This window comes from Vipera berus, assembly GCF_964194415.1.
Source record: "Vipera berus genome assembly, chromosome: Z".
Taxonomy (NCBI): Eukaryota; Metazoa; Chordata; class Lepidosauria; order Squamata; family Viperidae; genus Vipera; species Vipera berus.
In genome coordinates, this window is record NC_138205.1 from 100,733,373 (window position 1) to 100,754,625 (window position 21,253).

Below are 21,253 nucleotides of genomic sequence, written 5' to 3' on the forward strand. Positions count from 1 at the left end.
TGTGGGAAAATTTAAGATCCAAGGTTTTAGATGTAGGTAATATAAAAGCTCTTTGGTGTAACTTCTATTAAAACATGGCTTTATTTACCTGTCCTTAAAATTTTGCTATCCTATAATGATATAACTTGATGTTTGTTAATTTAAGATTTTAATCTGTGCTGCAAGAAATAAATGTTTTCAAACGAGGATACCATTAAAAAAACTTTTTTTCATTGTCTTAGTAAAATGAGCCTAAATGCACATGGTTTGATTACACTATCTTACATGCTGTAATGTGTATCTAAGATCTGTGTTTTTATTCCATTAGTGCAAAATACTATTTCATAGCCATAATGCAAGGAAAGCCTATGATTTTTGAAAAGAGCTTGTTTAAATGCTGCATTAAGGAAAATGTCTTGTTTGTCTCTGTTCTTTCAAAGAATATTTTACTTAGTTTCAATTTTATATTTTTAGCTGTTCCATTCAATTCAGAGAACTTGTATGGATTTACTTAAAGCAATTGAACATTATCAAAAAAGGATTTGTTGTAAGTATCTTCAAGTATAACTCCATTTTCAGTTTAATGCAAATTCAATGCATGTCTGGTAAAAATGTACCCTACTGAGTTTAGTTAACTATGCTCTCTCATATACAGTACATGCATTCTTTAATAATAACGAAGAAAGTAGTGAAGCAATCCTAAATATTTATCAAGAGTTTAAATTGGCACTGAAACCATGAACCCAGGTTTTAAAATTGCATACTCAACATATCAAATAAATATAAATAATGAACTGTCACTTCACTATGGCTCAAGAAATTGAAAAGGATATTGAAATAATCAAAGGAAATTCTAAACATTGTGGTCAGGCAACAGTCATTTATTTTATCTCATCCCAATAGGTTTATATCTTTGTTCAACCTAAAATAGAAAGTTCTGCTGTTATATCTTCTAGATAAAGGTCATTTAGCTGTTCTTATTCTTTTAAGAACAATATCAGTATAATTTTTACATTGCACCAAGAGGGAAAATGAGAGGTAAGGTTGGTAAATCTGACTTTTTCATAAGTACAGAAGACACATGAAAGTTAATTACGAATAATAGAGGTTTGTGAAGAGCATTTCTTGCAACATTTTCTTTCTAAAAAAAGATGGAAATAAATAACATTCAGCCATATTATCTATATCTCTGGTTATTCATCTTCTTTAGTTCTATCTCAGGAAGAAAATGAATTGGGAAAATTTCTCCGATCTCAGGGTTCTCAAGATAAAACCAGAGCAGGCAAGATGATGCAAGCTACAGGAAAGGCACTCTGTTTTTCTTCTCAACAAAGGTATGCTTGGCCAGATGGGCTTCTTTATTACTCATATTTCATTTATGGAACAGACCATTAACACTGCTTTCTACTCTGCTTTCTAGGAGTTCATTTTAAAAGAAATAGGAAGTGACTTAGAGCAATTTATCAACAAAATTCTTGTCTGCTTTAATTTTCTGTTTGATTTTTCTGTTCTTTGCATTGTCCTTATATTTATATCTTTCCCTTAATGCTTTTTAAAAACTTTAGTCCATATGTTTAAGAGGCTAAATGGCATTACCATTTAATAAATCCATGGAACAAAGATGCTAAACTTTCTTAATCTAGATATTTAGATTTGGAAATAATTCTGGATATGTTGTTGTTGTTAGCTGCGAAGTCGTATCCGACCCATCGCGACCCTATGGACAACATTCCTCCAGGCCTTCCTGTCCTCTACCATCTTCTGGAGTCCATTTAAGCTCACGCCTACTGCTTCAGTGACTCCATCCAGCCACCTCATTCTCTGTCGTCCCCTTCTTCTATTGCCCTCGATCTTTCCCAGCATTAGGCTCTTCTCCAGTGAGTCCTTCCTTCTCATTAGGTGGCCAAAGTACTTGAGTTTTAGCTTCAGGATCTGGCCTTCTAAAGAGCAGTCAGGATTGATCTCCTCTAGGACTGACCGGTTTGATCGCCTTGCGGTCCAAGGGACTCGCAGGAGTCTTCTCCAGCACCACAGTTCAAAGGCCTCAATTCTTTGGCGCTCAATTCTGGATATAGATAAGGACAATTTTTCTCTATTTAGACAACAATCTAAAGTTTGAAACACTTTAGCATGACTTCTTAACTGAAATGCAGCCAACTTGAACTGCATGTATAGAGTATGAAGTTTTATTAAAATAATTCTTTAGCTCATCTAATTAATTCTTACTAGAGAAGAAATGATGGAGGGGGTTGAAGTTGCAGGAATTTTGGGGAGAGTGATCACATCATACTGGAATTCAATATAATGCAATAGAACATAATCAAACTAGGATTTTAGACTTTAAAAGAGCTGATTTCAAGCAAGATCAGGAAGGATGAAAATGGATAAAAATCTTAAAGGGGAAAACAACTCAAGAAGCTTGGGAAATTCTGAAAAATATGATTATAAAAACCCAGTCCAGCACACTACCACTGAAAAAGAAAAATAAATCCAAGAAGAAACCAGCATGGTTACATAAAGAACTCTTTAATAAACTGAAAGCTAAAAGGATAAGTATAAAAATGAAAAGAAGACACATAACTAAGGCAGAATACCAGCATATAGCCCAAATCTGCAAGGATGAAGTCAGGAAACCTAAGAGTGAGAATGAACTAAGCCTACTAAACCCAACCTACAAAAGCAGAACCATAAAAGACTGACTAGGAGTACAAATTCAGATAGGGAAGAAAATGGTAAGAGACTACCTGTCCACTTTAAAGAAGTTCAAATCACCAGGACCAGATGGATTAGATCCCAGAGTTTTGAAGGAGCTGGCAGACCTGATCTTGGAACCACTGAATCATATCTTTCAAAGATCCTGGAGAATCAGAGATCTAGAAAAGAGACGATGTGATTCCCATCTTCAAAAAGAAAGGGGGGAGGGACAGATCCAGGAAACTACAGACCAACATCAATACTGGGCAGATCCTGGAAAAGCTAATCAAGCAACAAATCTGCAAACACCTAAAAGCAAGCAAAGCTATAACCAGAAATCAACATGGGTTTGTCAAAAACAGATCATGCCAAACAAATCTTATTTCATTCTTTGACAAAGTGACTAAATTAGTGGACTAGCAAAATGCTGTAGACATAGTATACTTGGATTTCATAAGGCATTTGACAAAGTAGAATACAATCTATTTCTTGGTAAGTTAGAAAAATGTGGGATAGACAACATCTCCATCAGATGGGTTCATAACTGGTTGACAAACCATACTTAATGGAACTATATGTACATGGAGGAAAGTAAGCAGTGGGATACACCAAAGTTCTGTCTTAGACCCAGTACTTTTCAATATCTTCATAAATGAATTAGATGAGGGAGTAGAAGGGGAACTCATCAAATTTGCAGACAACACCAAGCTGGTGTTGCTGGAATAGCACAACACCTCAGAAGAATCCAGAAGGATTTCAACAGACTGAACACTGGGCCCTATCTAACAAAATTAAAATTCAACAGAGAGAAAAGTAAGGTTTTACATTTAGGCAAGAAAAACAAATATACAGGTATAGAATAGGTGAAACCTGGCTCAATATTGGTAATCGTGAGAAGGATCTTGGAGTCTAGTAGACACTTACAGTGAGGGAATAAATTATTTGATCCCCTGCTGATTTTGTACATTTGCCCACTGACAAAGAAATGATCAAAAAGGGTGTGGGGGGGATGGATCTGTTCTGTACCAGCCTGCTACCGGCCTTGCAGAAAGGCAACCCCTGTACAAACGGCAGAGGCTGGAGAGCGTCTGAGGCTGGAAGGCGTCTGCCAAGTTTAATTCACAAGCAAAACAACAGAACAAGAAACAAAACACCGGAACTGTGATCCTCAAACGGAGCGGTTGCTTTCAGCAACCAGCCCTTCCCCAAACACTCCCTTTATTAGAGTTCAGGGCGTGGCCTCCCTGTGCCTCCTTCCGAGGAGTCCCACAGCCTTTCTCTGCTTGTTCCTGCTTGACTGCCTCCTGCGTCGGGCGTCCTTGAACAGGGCCAGCTGTGGGTCATCATCATCCGCACTGTCGGGCTCGCGCAGCTGAGAAGAGGGCCCTGGCTGGGGGCTCTGCGAAGCCTCCAAGCCATCATCAGCAAGTTCGTCTTCAACACCCTCCTCCTCCCCCTCGTCTGAGTCATCCGAGACATCCGAGCTGGCTGCCGGACCCACAGGCTGGCCCTGAATCACAACAGGATCCAGGAAACTACAGACCTATCAGCCTGACCTCAATACCTGGGATGATTCTGGAAAAGATAATCAAGCAACGAATCAGCGAACATCTAGAGGCAAACAAAGTCATAAGCAAAAGCCAACATAGGTTTGTCAAACTAATCATGCTACAAACAAATCAACAAATATACCGCAATACATAGATACATACACGTAAGTTTGGGTGCTGCTCGTCCATTTCCCCTTTCACTGTATCCACCCTCCTTCTCTCTCCTCTTCTCTACTTTCTTTGTCCCTTTCTCCTTTCTTTCCTACTTCCCTCTTCTTCCTCTCTTCTCTTTCCCTCACCACTCCCCTCCCGTTTCTCCCCACTTCTCTTTTCCTCTAACCTTCCTACTTCCTTCCCCCTCCTCTACTCTCTTCCCTCTCTCCTCTCCTTTCTTCCCTCCCATTTCTCTTCCAATACAATTCAGGGCTAATGTCCGAGCAGCTCCTCTTTTTAGATTTTCAATATCTATATTAGGTATGATAACATTAATTTTCTATTATGTCAGTATTTCTATAAATCTGACCTCGGTATATACATCTATAAATTTTTTTTTTTATTGAAAAGTTTTAACATACAATTTTTCTTTAAACCCCCCCTCCCCCTCCCTTCACCCTCCCCCCCTACCTCTCCCCCTCCCCCCCTCCCCCCCAACTTCCCAGAGCTAAATACAAGGTATATATAAAAAAAAACCAATCATAAACAATCATATACTAACAACTATAAGCTCTAAAATCCATCACTCTCTAGCTTATATAGGATAAAACAAACCTTAGTAATATTAAATATATATATAAAAAAAAACTAAAAGAAAAAAAAAGAAGAAAAAAGAAAGAAGACTTATTCAAATGCTACATAAAATTTCTTAACCCTATACTTATTCTGGATAAACTCAATCCATTTTCTCCATTCCATAATATAGCGTTCTTGCGAGTGATCTTTCAAATAGGCCGAAATCTTCGCCATCTCTGCCAGGTCGGAAACCTTTAAAGTCCACTCTTCTATAGACGGCAATTCCTCTTTCTTCCAATACTGACCTATCAAGAGTCTTGCTGCCGTAATTAGATTCAACATCAACTTAGTGTCCACAACTGTAGCATCTGTAATTATTCCCAACAAAAAAAGTTGCGGACAAAACTTTATCCTCTGTTTAAAAATCTTCTGCATGTTCCACCAAACTTTTATCCAAAAGGCCTTAACCTTTTTACATGTCCACCATATATGAAAATATGTTGCATCTTCATCACCGCACCTCCAACATTTAGGCTGATAATTCGGATACATACTTGCGAGCTTTTTGGGATCTAAATGCCATCTATAAAACATTTTGTAAAAGTTTTCTCTTAAATTTTGAGCTTGTGTAAATTTTACGTTCCTCACCCAAATCTTTTCCCACGTGTCCATTGTAATAACTTCCTGGATGTTTTGGGCCCATTTTATCATACAATCCTTAACAAGTTCTGTTTCTGAATCAATCTCTATCAATGCAAGATATATCCGTTTAATATGTGCCGGTCCCTGATTTCTAATTTGCTTTATCAAATTTTCATCAGTCATTGTAAAACCATTTTTCTGATCTTCTTTCCACCTGGCCCGTAACTGAGTATATTGGAACCAATTTTGAACAACCTTCTCTTCTCGCAAGAGACTATATGATTTCAAACACCATACATTTCTTTCCAAACTTAGGATCTCCTTGTACGTAGTCACATCATGTTTGAAACCAGCATGTATATTTTCTATTGCGTGTTTTGGAATTGCCCATAGTGGTATCTTGCAATCTAGCTTATGTCTGTACTTCTTCCAAACTCTCAGCAATGCCTGTCTTAAAATATGCACTCTAAACACATTGTCTACCTTCTTGTCATACAACAAATATGCATGCCAGCCAAACAACAAATCATGGCCCTCAAGATTTAATAATCTCTTCTGTGTCAAATTGATCCAATCACTTATTCCTACTAATGCAGCAGCTTCATAATATAGTTTAAGATTGGGCATTTTAAGCCCACCTCTCTCACGAGTATCCTGCATAATCTTAAGTTTAACTCGTGGCTTTTTCCCTGCCCACACAAATTTATTGATACCTCGCTGCCATTCCTCCAGATTAGAATCTTTCTTAAGAATCGGTATCATTTGAAATAGAAATAAAAATTTAGGCAGGACATTCATTTTCACTGCTGCAATCCGTCCCAACAAAGACAATTGCAATTTTTCCCAATTCTCCAATTCTTTTTGAATTTTCCCCCATAGTTTTTCATAATTATTTTTATATAACTTTGTATTAGAGGGCGACAAAAACACCCCCAAATATTTAACCCTTTTAACAATCTCAAATCCAGTTAGTCCTTCTAAAAGAGCCTTTTGCGAAACTGTCATATTTCTGACCAAAATTTTGGTTTTCTGTGTATTAACTTTAAATCCAGAAACCTTCCCATATTGTGTTATTATCTCCATCAGGTCCACAACAGAGTTCTCTGGCTGGGTCACTGTAACAACCAGATCATCTGCGAATGCTCTCAATGTATAATCCTGGTCTCTAATTTGTATCCCCTTAATTTTTTCCGAATTCCGTATTTTAACCAATAATATCTCTAATGTTAACACAAATAACAAGGGCGATAACGGACAGCCTTGCCTTGTGCCCTTTTCAATATTACATGCTTCTGTCAAGCTATTATTAACTATAATTCGGGCAGTTTGTTTTTGATATAATGCCCTAATCGGTTGCAAAAAATTTTCCCCAAAATCCATTTTGTCTAAAACTTTCAACAAAAATTGCCAATTCAATTGATCAAAAGCTTTTTCAGCATCTAAGAAAATTAGCGCCGCAGAGATCTGGTTGTTCCTTTCCAAAAACTCTAACACATCAACTATATGCCTCACATTATTTTTCATTTGCCTACCACTAATAAACCCCGTTTGGTCCCCATGAATCACCTGTTGCAGAACCCTCATCAATCTATTAGCCAAAACCTTAGCAAATATCTTATAATCTGTATTTAAAAGCGATATCGGTCTATAATTTTTAACTTGAGTAGCATCTTGGTCTTCTTTCGGAATCAAGGAAATAAAAGCTGTTCTCCAAGACGGTGGCACCTTTCCCCCCCTCTGTATTGTCTGGAACAGTTCCTTTAACGGTTTTATCATCTCTATTTGTAGATTTTTGTAATAGGCCGCAGTCAAACCATCCGTACCTGGTGCTTTATCCACCTTCAATTCCTTAATTGCTGTAACAATTTCTTCTTCTGTAATCAATTGATTAATCCCTTCTTTTTGTACTTGCGTAAGAACCGGGATGCTAGCATTTTCCAAATATATATCAATGTCTTTTTCATTAATTTTCTCCTTAGCATATAATTTAGAATAAAAATCCACAAAAGCGTCCTTAATAAGGTCCTGTTGAAACACAACCCTTCCTTTATGCTCAATCTTGTCTATATTAGAAGCCCTTTGTTTTTTCTCAATCTATAAGCTAACCATCTACCTGGTTTATTAGCGTTGCAAAAAGTATTATGCCTGGCAAACCGCAAATTGGTTGCCACTTGGTCAGCCATTAATTTATCAAATTGTCCTCTTAACAATTTAATAGCCTCCTTAGTTTTCACATCCTCTGAGTTCAAAATCAAAGCCTTTTCTTTTTCCTTTATTTCATTCTCCAGTTCTTTCCTCCTAGCTTCCACAGCACGTCTATGTTTATTATTCATATATATCAACACCCCTCTCATGTAGGCCTTGCTAGCATCCCACACCATATCCATAGAGGTACCTTTGTTCATATTAGTTTCAAAAAAGTCCTTCATCCGCTGTTTACATTCTTCCACATTTCTCTGATTTCTAAACAAATTCTCATTTACGCGCCACGAGCGCCTGTCTCTTTTCTCCTTATCAATCTCTAACCAAACTGGACTATGATCAGAGATAGTTCTTGCACAAATCTTCACCTTTTTAGTCCTCAAAAAAAAGTCATTAGTCACCAAAATAAAATCAATCCTCGAAAAAGATTGATGTCTATCAGAATAAAAAGTATAATCCTTTTCCTGCAAGTGTCTCTCACGCCAAATATCTCGCAGTTCCAAGTCATCCTTCATTTCAAAAAAAGATTTAGGCAGTCTAGCATGACTTGGAATGCGCTTAAAAGCTCCAGCCTTATCCATCTGTACATCCAAAACACCATTCCAGTCCCCCATAAAAATAAAAGATTTATAATCCAACTGGGTAAGCTTTGTATGAAGTAAACTAAAAAAGTCAGCCTGTTGTTGTTGTTGATTAGGGGCGTACAGTCCAACTAAAAGCGTCTTTTTGCCTTTAGCAACAAGTCTATCAGTACATATCTTCCATGCTTGTCTGCTTCAATTAAGTCCGCTGTTATGGCACTTTTAATATAAACAACCACTCCATTTTTCTTATTCATTGCAGAGGCAACAAAGTGCGTACCCAGTCTTGAGTTCAATAAAAGCTTTTGGTCCATAACCCTAATATGCGTTTCTTGCAAACATATAACATCTATCTTGAATTGTTTTAAATATTGAAAAACTTTCTTTCTCTTCTGTGGTGAATTTAGTCCATTAACGTTCCAAGTCAAAAATTTAGTTGCCATGCATATCCTCCCAAAGCTCTTGAAGCACTGCTTTGATAGGACTATCTTCTTTAGGCCGTGCTCCTCCCACTGCTTGGCTATGAGTACGTTGTGAAGATTCCGAAGACTTTTGCTGGTCTTGTTCTTTTATTTTCTTTGCTCGTTTTAAAGCAGCACGCGTTACCCTTTGCTCTCTAGGATCATCCAAAGAAGCTATAGCTTGATCTCCTCCAGCACCGTTTTCCTCTACTTCAACCTCTTGATATTCTCCCTCTCCAGATCCCTTTGCAGCTTCCAGAAGTGTTAATGGGGTTGCTTTTAGAACGTTATTATAGAAATCACGCGCTTGCTTCACAGTAATCAGCCGATACCTTTTGCCTTCATACATCACCATCAACCCATCTGGAATCTCCCATCTGAACCTTATATCTCGTTGCTTGAGCTCTTGCACAAGAAATGTGAAGTCTTTCCTTTTCCTTAAAATCTTTGGAGGAATTTCTTTTAAAACCAAGACTTCTTGATCAGCAATCACAACTTTAGCATCATAGGCAGCTTGTATAACTTCATCTCTAATTTCTCTTTTTGCAAAGTAGACCACCACATCTCTAGGCAGCTTTCTCTGTCTAGCAATCCATGAATTCACACGGAACACTTTATCCATAGCTCCTCTTATTTCAGATGCTGGCTGGTTCAATACCACTTCGAGAGCCTCAGAAATCAGCTGCTTTAAATCTTCCTTAATATTCTCTTTTAAGCCTCTGATTCTAACAGCAAACTGCATCTGGTAATATTGAGCAAGACTTAATTCCCTTTCCATTTTGTCTCTTAAATCTTCATTCTCCCGTACTTTTGCTTCTAATATGGCATTCTTTTGAGTCAAGTCATCCACTTTTTCATCCAAATCATCCACACATTCCGCCACTTTATGCACTGAAGACAAAATGTCTACCTTCATCACGCTGCACTTCTGTTCCATCCTCTCTTCTATTCTCTCCTCCAGTTTCTCCAATTTCTCCTCCATCTGTGCAAATTTATCACCCATTGATTAATTGATTCCAAAAGTTTATCCAGAGCATCTCGTAAGTCCTTCGGTGTCAATACATCAGGAGGGTGCAACGCCTGTAATGATGATTGTTGCACCGGAGAAGATCCACCACTCCGAAGAGTTTTAGGGGGAGGTTTAGCCGCCATCTTTTACTTTCACTTGTGACGCACTTTCACTTAAAGTTTAAAAAATCCATCAAGCTCGAGAGTAAAATAAAATAATCCTCTTCACCTTTTCCTCTTGTACCGCTCTGCCTGCTCCTTTTAATCCATAGTCCTTTCTTCAGGCAGGGGTGGTCGCAGACGCCTGGCTCTGCTCCAAGAAATCCGGAGCAGAGACGCCGGCCAGCTGGGAGCAACCCAGGCTTCGGGGGAGTTCAATCCTTCAGCCGCCCAAGCTGCAAGCTCAGGCGGCCCCGGAGAACTCTACCCCTACCTGGGGCCTCACCCCCTCCTCTTCTCCCGAGGAGGGGGCTTCAAATTCGCCCGAACAGCTGATCGGCGCTGTTTCGGGCGAAAAAACACTCAGCTGAGCCGCGGGCAGCCCGGGAAGGCTGTCTCCGTCGCCACGGAGCCACCGGAAGTCTATAAATTTTTATACTACCTCCAGTTATGCAATACTGTGTCGCCTGGGTCTCCCTCCTTATCTCCTCATTTTTCTTCCATCTAAATTAGTGTTAGGCGTCTTTTAAGGATATTCTCTTTTTCACCCACTCATAAAATTTTCCCCAAATTTCATAATACTCTGTCTTATCTTTAATTATCATTGTTAATCTATTCATTTCCGCACATTCCATTATTTTCCCGATCACCTCTTCTTCTGGAGGAGCTTTCGGTGCCTTCCAGTTTTGTGCAAACACAATCCTAGCTACAGTGGTTATATGAATAATCAAATATGTGTTCTCTTTACTATATTTCTCTGGTAAAATACCCAACAGGAATATTTCTGGCCTTATTCTATACATTGTTGTGTCATCTATCCATGATCTGATTATGTCCCAATAGGTTTTAGCTTCTGCACACGTCCACCACATATGATAGAAAGAGCCTGGTATTTGATGGCATTTCCAACATTTCATAGATCTGTCCTTAAACATTTTAGCTAGTTTTTCTGGAGACATATGCCATCTGTAGAACATCTTATACATATTTTCTTTATACACTGTCACCATTGTCAGTTTGTAGTTTCTTTCCCATAATTGCTGCCATCTATCTAATTCAATCGTATATCCAAAATTTCTTGACCATTTTATCATTGACTCCTTATCTTGCTCCTCCTCTAATTCCCTATATAGTAAGTAGCTATACATTTTTAATCCATTTTTCTTCAGCTCCCGTAAGTATTTCATCTAACTCTGTTCTCCCCAAATTAAAACCATCTATTTTAGCATCTTTTTCATGTCTAGATTGTATTTGCATTCTCATGTACCAATCCATTTTTATTCCTTGTTCCTCTAATTGTTGTTTGGTTTTCAGCTTCCCCGTATCTGTTAGTGGGTCTTTATATCTTATAATGTTTCCCATGTTAAACTTATTGGGGTGTATTAATGCTTCCATAGTTGAGAGCCAATCTGGAATCCTCAAGTAATGCTTTCTCTTTATTTTCTCCCAAACCATCAATAAAGAATTCCTGATATGATGTCTCTGGAAATAGCTGTGTATTCTATTTTTCCCATACCATATGAACACATGCCATCCCAACTGTAAGTCATGTCCCTCTAATGTCAATAATCTAGTATTCCTCAGTAAAATCCATTCTCTCATCCATGACATTGCTACAGCCTGCTAATATAATTCCCAATTAGGTAAGGTAAACCTACCTCTGAGTCTTGCATCCTGTAACATTTTTAAATTAATCCTTGCCTTTTTCTCCTGCAAAATATATTTCAAAATTATTTTATTTAGCCCCTCAAAATATTTCTTTTCCAATCTTATTGGTATTGTTGAAAACAAAAACAACAATATTTTTCTATTTGTTCTATTAATACAGGTCCTGTCTCTAGTGGCTCCTCCAAGATAAATACTAGATCATCTGCGAAAACTTGTAGCTTATATTCTTCTCTCTTAACTTTCATACCTTTTATATCCTTATTCTGTCTTATAGTTCTATTTAGTATCTCTAGTGTCAATGCAAACAATAATGGGGATAAAGGGCATCCCTACCTTGTTCCTTTCATAATATTAATCATTTCAGTCATATCTCCATTAATCATTATTTTGGCTATTTGCTTATTGTAGATTGCTTTAATTACATTTATAAATTTCTCCCCAAAATCCATAATCTGTAGTTGTCTTATGAATTGCCAATTCACATTATCGAATGCTTTCTGCGCATCCAAAAACATCAATGCCATCTGTTTTCCGGGATGTGTTTCGTAGTATTCTAATGTGTTTTAATATAATTCTCATATTGTCTCTAATCTGTCTTTTGGGTAGGAACCCATTTTGAATAAATGTGTTTAGGAACTTTTTAAGTCTTTCAGCCATGATTGATGTGAATATTTTATAGTCCACATTCAGCAAGGAAATCGGTCTATAGTTCTTTATTTTCTGTATTTCCATTTCTTCCTTTGGTATGAGGGTAATAAGTGCTTCCGACCACGAATTGGTATCTTAGCTTCAGAGAGGAGTTCATTATAGAGTTCCAGCATTACATTGCCTAACAATTCCTGCAATGTTCTATATAGTTCCGCTGGTAGCCCATCTGGTCCTGGTGTTTTGCCATTCTTTGGTTTTTAATTGCTTCTGTTAATTCCATCATTGTTATTTTCTCTTCTAGTAGCTTTTTAAATTTCTCCAGTACTTTAAGTATCTCTGTTTTTCCCAAGAATTGTTTTATCCTATCATCTGAAACTGCTTGTTGCTTATATAAATTCTCATAATATTCCCAAGCTATTTTTTTCTTTTCTTCATTCCAGTGTTGTAAGGTCCCCTCGGCATCCATCTCTTCTCTTTCTCCTTTTTAATTTTATATGTCAACCATCACCCCTCTGTCATGGTCAGATCACCACCTCCTGAGGCTGGTTTTCCGTCATGCCACCCCCCGCCGCTGGGCGGCGGAACCGTCCAGGTGGTTCCGCCCCAGGCGCCTAATGGACCCGGATCGGTTCCAGAGGGCGCTTGGGCCTATACCTATCACCCTTACCCACAGCCCAGTCGATGCTCTGGTGGAGGCCTGGGAAACGGCTGCCACCAGGGCACTTGACTGCGTTGTACCCATGCGACCTCTGACCCGGCGCAGATCCCGTTGGGCCCCATGGTTCTCTGTGGAGCTCCGGGAGATGAAGCGTCGGAGACGAGGTCTAGAGAGCGGTTGGAGATCCAGCCGATCTGAATCCGACCGATTGCAGTTAAGAACCTTTATAAGGTCTTATCTTGCGGCGATAAGGACGGCGAAGTCTAACTACTTTGCCGCCCTTATCGCGTCCGCAGATAATCGCCCGGCCGCCCTGTTTAGGGTGACTCGCTCCCTCCTTAACCAGGAGGTGAGAGAGGATCCCTTGCAGGGACGAGCCGAGGAGTTTAGTCATCATCTGGCGGACAAAATCGCTCGGATCCGGACCGGTCTGGACTCTGACTGGGCAGAGTCTGACGTGGAGGAATCAGGCGGTCTTGAGCATGTTATCTGGACTGAGTTCGACCCTGTTTCCCCTGATGTGGATAGGATCATGGGGAGACTGAGCACCACCACCTGTTTGTTGGATCCGTGCCCCTCCTGGCTAGCTTATGCGGCTCGGGAGGGAACACGAGGCTGGTTCCATGCAGTAATAACTGCTTCTTTGAAGGAGGGTGTCTTCCCTGCCGCCTTGAAGGAGGCGGTGGTGAGGCCCCTTCTCAAGAAGCCTGCTTTGGACCCGGCTGTTTTAAACAACTATCGTCCGGTCTCCAACCTCCGCTTTCTGGCGAAGGTTGTTGAGAGTGTGGTGGCCCATCAGCTTCCTCTGTTCCTGGATGAAACTGATTATCTGGACCCGTACCAATCAGGTTTCAGGCCTGGGCACAGCACGGAGACGGCATTGGTCGAGCTGGTGAATGATCTCTGGCGGGCTCAGGACAGGGGTTGTTCCTCTGTCCTAGTCCTATTAGATCTCTCAGCGGCTTTCGATACCATCGACCATGTATCCTACTGTGGCGTCTCAGGGGGTTGGGAGTGGGAGGCACCGTTCTACGGTGGTTCTCCTCCTACCTCCAGGGCCGCTCGCAGTCGGTGTTGACAGGAGGGCAGAGATCCGCCCCGAGGTCTCTCATTTGTGGAGTTCCTCAGGGGTCGGTCCTCTCGCCTCTCCTGTTCAACATCTATATGAAGCCGCTGGGCGAGATCATTCGTGGTTTCAGGGTGGGGTATCACCAGTACGCTGATGATACCCAACTTTTTCTTTCCACCCCGAACCAACCCAGCAATGCCCTCTCCGTGATGTCCCGGTGCCTGGAGGCGGTTCAGGTCTGGATGGGGAGAAACAGGCTTCGTCTCAATCCCGCCAAGACTGAGTGGCTGTGCATATCGGCATCTCGGGTTAACCAACTTATTCCACCTCTAACGATGGGGGGTGAGGTGTTACCCCCGTTGATAGGGCTCGCAACCTGGGCGTCCTCCTGGACTCACGGCTCAATTTTGAAGACCACATAGGAGCCGTGACCAGGGGGGCTTTTGCACAGGTTCGCCTGGTGCGCCAGTTGCGTCCCTATCTGGACCGAGACGCCCTACGCACAGTTACTCATGCGCTTGTTACCTCCCGTCTGGACTACTGTAACGCTCTCTACATGGGGCTGCCCTTGAAGACCACTCGGAGGCTTCAACTGGTGCAGAATGCGGCCGCGCGAGTTGTAATGGGGGTCTCCCGATACTCCCATGTAACACCTCTACTCCGCGAGCTGCATTGGCTTCCGGTTGCCCTCCAGGTGAAATTCAAGGTGCTGGTTATTACCTATAAAGCCCTACATGGCCTGGGTCCGGGCTATTTGAGGGAACACCTGCTGCCGGCATCAAACGCCCTTCGCCCAGTGCGCTCCCACAGGGAGGGTCTGCTCAGGGTGCCGCCGGTGAGAGATTGCCGGCGGGTGACACCCAGGGATAGGGCCTTCTCAGTGGGAGCGCCTGCCCTCTGGAACCAGCTGCCGGTGGAGCTGAGGACTGCCCCCGACCTCCGATCATTCCGCCGGGGCCTGAAGACCTGGCTCTTTGAGCTCTCGGGCCCAGGCTGAGGAGAAATTTTTAATTGGGGTTTTAAGTATACAGGGTCAATTTAATATTTTTTAATTTGGTTTTTTTTTTTTTAACTTTTGTATGGTGGATTTTTTAATTTCCTGTAAACCGCCCTGAGTCCTCAGGGAATAGGGCGGTATATAAATGTAACTAAATAAATAAATAAATAAATCTCCCTGGTTTGTTTGCATGTTCAAAAAATGTTTGTTTAGCTGCCTTTATTTTCATTGCCACTTCTTCATTTTCTATTAAGTTCATTTTATGCTTGTTCAACTCCATTAAATTTTTTATCTTTTTGTTTTGTGTATCTTTCTGTAATTCTTTCTAAGAGTCTTATATTCTTCCTCCAGCTTTTCCCTAATTGGTCTTTTCTGTTTATTCTTTTTCCCCATATAAGATATAGCAAGTCCTCTCATGTACGCTTTCGCCGTACCCCAGACATTTTGAAGTGAGGTATCTTCTTTTTTGTTTTCCTTGAAGGAAGAAAGTCATTTCTTTTTCCATATATTGCTGGAAGTCTTTTTCATTCAATACAGTTTGATTTAATGTCCATCTTGTTCTTTTTTTTTTTGTCCTTTGCATATAATTGTGACTGGGTTGTGGTCCGCCCATGTGTTTGTTTCTATGTTTATATTTTGTGTACTTGTAAATAAGTCTATTGATGTCCATATCATATCTATTCTCAACCAGGACAGGTGTCTGTTAGAATTGAATGTATATTGCTTCTTTTCCAGATATTTTTCTCTCCAAACATCTAATATATTTAATTTGTTCACCATATTATGAAAAGATTTTGGAAGTATTCTGCTTAGGGTCTTGGGTTTTTTTTTTGTCGTATTATAATCCAGCCCAGCCTTTAAGATAGCATTGAAATCTCCAATCATACATGTGCTTTCGAATTCCAATTCTATTATTTTCTGGTGTAATTTTGAATAGAAATTTTCTTGGTTTTCATTTGAAGCATAAATTGCTACCAATAAAGTTTTTTTACAATTCATAATTATTACACCATTAAAATTTGCCCTTCTTCATCTGAATATATCAATGTAGTTTGTATTGCTTTTTGAATATATAATACCACACCTCTTTTATTCTGATCTGAAAGTATATAATTCTCCTAGAGGATGTGTCATCCCGCTGCGGCGCTGGCCCCGCCCTTCTTCCTGCCAGACAAATCTTATTGCATTCTTTGACCAGGTGAATAAAATTAGTGGACCAGAGGAATGCTGTGTATATAATTTACTTGCATGAGGGAATACATGTGAACTCATCAAATTTGCAGACAACATCAAGCTGGCAGGAATAACCGAAGATAGGCTTAAGATACAGAAGGATTCAAATATGTGAACAACCGGTTCTCTGTGTGGATGCCACTTCTGGAAGTCCATTCTGGGCCTGGGCAACAAAAAATTAGCTACCAGTTCTGCCGAAGTGGTGCAAACTGGCTGAATCCCACCACTGATTTTGACAGACTTGAACATTGGGTGCTATCTAACAAAATGAAATTCAGTGGTGAAAAAAGTAAGGTTCAACATTTAGGCAAGAAAAACCAAATGCACAGGTAAGTATAGGTGGTACTTTGCTTAATAGTAGTAACTTTGAGAGTAGTCTAGTGGCCAGTCACTTAAATATGAGCCAGCAGTGTGCTGCAGTTGCCAAAAAAGCCAACTGTCAACACTGTGACAATTAAGAAATTGCAGCCATTTTAACTTTTGCTTTCCTAGTGCTTTTTCTGTTGTTTGGGACTCTCAGATGTAGAAGGGGGGAAGGGGGAAATGCTTGAGCATTTTCAGTTAACCTAAACAATTGCAGCTGGGTGAGCTTCAAGGTCTATTCTAGATAAAGTTTTGGTGGGCTGAAAAATGCGGAAGAGAGCCCACGTTTTAGATTAATTGGTGAATGTGATTTATGACAGCCTTTCTGGGGTGGGAATTGCAACTTGTTACATTGTATCAGAGGGGAGGGAACTATACTCTTGGGTTCAACTATGTAAATGCCAATACTTTGTTTCCTGAATAAAATGTTCTTTAAGGAAGAAATCTTTGCCTTCAAGTTCTTTTAATTGGCTTCATCTATTGGATCCATGACACCAACACAGGCAAGATCATGTGAAGTGTTAATACCACTTTGTTATGCCTTGGTAAGGCCACACATGGAATACTGCATCCAGTTTTGGTCATCACAATGTAAAAATGATGTTGAGACTCTAGAAAGAGTACAGAGAAGAGCAACAAAGATGATTAGGGGACTGGAGGCTAAAACATATTAAAAAACGGTTGCTGGAATTGGGTATGTCTAGTTTAATGAAGCGAAGGACTAGGGGTGATATGATAGCAGTGTTCCAATATCTCGGGTTGCCACAAAGAAGAGGGAGTCAAGCTATTCTCTAAAGCACCTTAAGGCAGGACAAGAAGCAATTGATGGAAAATAATCAAGGAAGAAGCAACCTAGAACTAAGAAGAAATTTCCTGACTATTGGAACAATTAATCAGTGGAACATCCTGCCTCCAGAAGTTGTGAATGCTCCAACTCTGGAAATTTTTAAGAAGAGACTGGACAACCATTTGTCTGAAATGGTATAGGGTTTCCTGCCTGAGCAGGGGGTTGGACTAGAAGACCTCCAAGGTCCCTTCCACCTCTATTATTGTTATTGTTATTATCAGTCTATAATTTTAATAGTAGGTTTATTTAGGGACAGAATAACAATGAAAAAAATCCAGAAAAATGCATTTCAAAAAAGTTATAAATTGATTTGCATTTTAATGAGTGAAATAAGTATTTGATCCCCTATCAATCAGCAAGCTTTCTGGCTCCCAGTTGTCATTTATATAGGTAATCAGTGAGATTAGGAACACTCTCTTAAAGGGAGTGTTCCTAACGTCAGCTTGTTACCCGTATAAAAGACACCTGTCTACAGAAGCAATCAATCAATGAGATTCCAAACTCCCTACCATAGCCAAGACCAAAGAGCTGTCCTAGGATGTCAGAGACAAGATTGTAGACCTATAAAAGGCTGGAATGGGATGTAAGAGTATTGTCAATTAGCTTGGTGAGAAGGTGACAACAGTTGTTGTGATTATTCACAAATGGAAGAAACACAAAATAACTGTCAATCTCCCTCAGTCTGGGCTCCATGCAAGATCTTACCTCATGGAGTTTCAATGATCATGAGAATGGTGAGGAATCAGCCCAGAACTAAAAGGGAGGATCTTGTCAATGATCTCAAGGCAGCTGGGACCATAGTCACCAAGAAAACAATTGGTAACAAACACATTATGCTGTGAAGGACTGAAATTCTGCAGTGCCTGCAAGGTGCCCCTGCTCAAGAAAGCACATGTACAGGCCCGTCTGAAGTTTGCCAATGAACATCTGAATGATTTAGAGGAGAACTGGGTGAAAGTATTGTGGTCAGATGAGACCAGAATCGAGCTTTTTGGCATCAATTCAACTCTTTGTGTTAGGAGGAGGAGGAACATTGCCTGTGACCCCAAGAACACCATCTCCATCATCAAACATGGAAACATTATGCTTTTGGGGTGTTTTCTGCTAAGGGGACAGGACAACTTCCCTGCATCAAAAGGACGATGGACAGGGCCATGTACTGTCAAATCTTGGGTGAGAACTTTCTTCCCTCAGCCAAGGCATTGAAAATGGGTCGTGGATGGGTATTCCAGCATGGCAATGACCCAAAACACATAGCCAAGGCAACAAAGGAGTGGCTCAAGAAGAAGCACATTAAGGTCCTGGAGTGGCCTAGCCAGTCTCCAGACCTTAATCCCATAGAAAATCTGTGGAAGGAGATGAAGGTTCAAGCTGCCAGACATCAGCCTTGAAATCTTAATAACTTGGAGAGGATCTGTAAAGAGGAGTGGGACAAAATCCATCCTAAGATGTGTTCAAATCTGGTGGCCAACTACAAGAAATGTCTGACCTTTGTGATTGCCAACAAGGGTTTTGCCATCATGTTTTGCAAAGGGATCAAATATTTATTTCACTCATTAAAATGCAAATCAAATTATAACTTTTGAATTGTGTTTTTCGGGGGGGGGGTTGTCATTCTGTCTCTCACTGTTAAAATAAACCTACCATTAAAATTATAGATCGATCATTTCTTTGTCAGTGGGCAAACGTACAAAATCAGCAGGTGATCAAATAATTTTTTCCCTCACTATAAATGTGAGCTAGCAGTGTGCTGCATCCAAAAAAGCCAATACAATCCTGGTTAGAAAGGGACAGAAGCAAGATTACATGAGTTAGTACTGCTTTGTAATGCCTTAGTAAGACCACACTTACATCTATTGGTGAGACAACCAATGGATGGAAACTAATCAAAGAGAGAAGCTAAAAAGAATTTTCCTGACAGTGAGAACAATTGACAAGTGGAATGGCTTGCTTTCAGAAGTTGTGGGTACTCTATTACTGGAGGTTTTTAAGAAGAGATTGGATACCCATTTGTCTGAAATGATATAGTGTCTCCTTGAACTGGGGATTGGATTAGAATTGCTCCAACGTCCCTTCTGTTGTTCTGTTATCATTTACCTACTATGTAAATTCAATGATATGTTCACTGGTGTCCTAAGTACTACATTTATTATCCATTTATTACTTAATTGAAAATCTCAATTTTGAGCTAAGTATGTCACTGAACTGTAATTAATATATCAATAAATGTATTTATTTGTATCCCGCCTTTATTATTTTTACAAATATCTCAAGGTGATGAATGTATCCAACACACCTTCCCCCTTTTTTCCCCACAACAAGAACCCTGAGAATGCCTGGTCCAAAATCACTCCCCTGGCTTTCATGGCTAAGGCAGGATTTCATGGTCTCCCATTTTCTATCCTGGTGAAAAAAACGTTCAACTTAAAAAACTGTAATAATGATTAATGAAATAATAGAGATGGTTAATACAATTTATTAAAATAACATTAAAAAGATTAATAAAATAATGTTTACTAAAATATTCTTGTAGCACAAAAGGCTCAAACCAGTTTGATATTTCTATTAATACTTGAACTGAAATGCTTTAAAACTGCCAATATGTAAAATGGACTGCTTATAAATACAGGTAGTCCTTGACTCACAACAATTCATTTAGTGACTGTTCAAACTTCCAACAGCACTGAAAAAGTGACTTATGACCATTTTTCACACTTAGGACCATTGCAGCATCTCCATTGTCATGTGATCAAAATTTAGATGCTTGGCAGACTTCCGGTTTGCTGTGCGGCCGCCATGGATGCCTGGGAGATGAGCTCCGTCTCCCCCGTCCAGCTTTGGATCACTGGGGGACCCTGAAAAGGGTCAAAAGTCACCCCGTAGAGGCGACTAGCAAGGAGGAGCCATCGCTGGATCGCAGGAGAGCGGCAACTCTCCTGCTAGAGCCAGCGAATCCCTCCAAACCGGCAGGCGAAAGGCTGACCCTAACCTGCCACAAAGCTGCAGACAGCCAAAGACCCCGCTACCATCTGGCATTCTTAAAGCAACGTGGAAGAGACTGGGTGAGATCTAACCCTCTTGTATCCTAATTACTTATTTACCTGCATAAGGTGTTAAAGTATTTTCCCCCCTGTGGTGAGAAAAGCCCACCCTCCAGAAACAGCGGTGATCAATTACCCAGGGGAGTTTAAAACGTTGAAAAAATACTAGGATCACAATTGGAACTCTATTTCCTAAAACTGGTGGATTATAAGATTTTTAATTTTATATTTTTTACTGCTCTCTGATTTTTATTCCTATTTTTACTGAAGATTTGGAGTTTTTTTTCCTTTAAAAAAACTGAAAAGATCAAAATAGCTATGGGGGTGACATCTGCTGGCTGAATTTGAGATTTTAACTTGTTATTGTGTAAGAGGGACATTGATAGCTTGAAGTACTAATACCACTTTACAATGCCTTGGTAAGGCCACACCTGGAATACTGCATCCAGTTTTGGTCACCACGATGTAAAAAAGATGTCAAGACTCTAGAACGAGTACAGAGAAGAGCAACAAAGATTATTGGGGGACTGGAAGCTAAAACATATAGGGAACGGTTGCTGGAATTGGGTATGTGTAGTTTAATGAAGAGAAGGGTGAGGGGGGACATGATAGCAGTATTCCAATATCTCAGGGGCTGCCACAAAGAAGAGGGAGCCAAGCTATTCTCCAAAGCACCTTAAAGCAGGACAAGAAGCAATGGATGTAAACTAGTCAAGGAGAGAAG

General features: G+C 40.1%; 1 protein-coding gene across 5 annotated transcripts in view; it reads left to right on the top strand.

Annotated features, from left to right (window-relative positions):
- Positions 1-21,253, top strand: part of ICA1 (islet cell autoantigen 1) — an 81,723-nt gene that overhangs the window by 12,123 nt on the left and 48,347 nt on the right. For all 5 annotated transcript variants that reach the window (XM_081343662.1, XM_081343665.1, XM_081343664.1 and 2 more), the window contains exons 5-6: positions 454-526; positions 1,190-1,313. In XM_081343662.1, the coding sequence (XP_081199788.1) occupies positions 454-526; positions 1,190-1,313 (197 nt within the window). The remainder of the gene's footprint in view (positions 1-453; positions 527-1,189; positions 1,314-21,253) is intronic.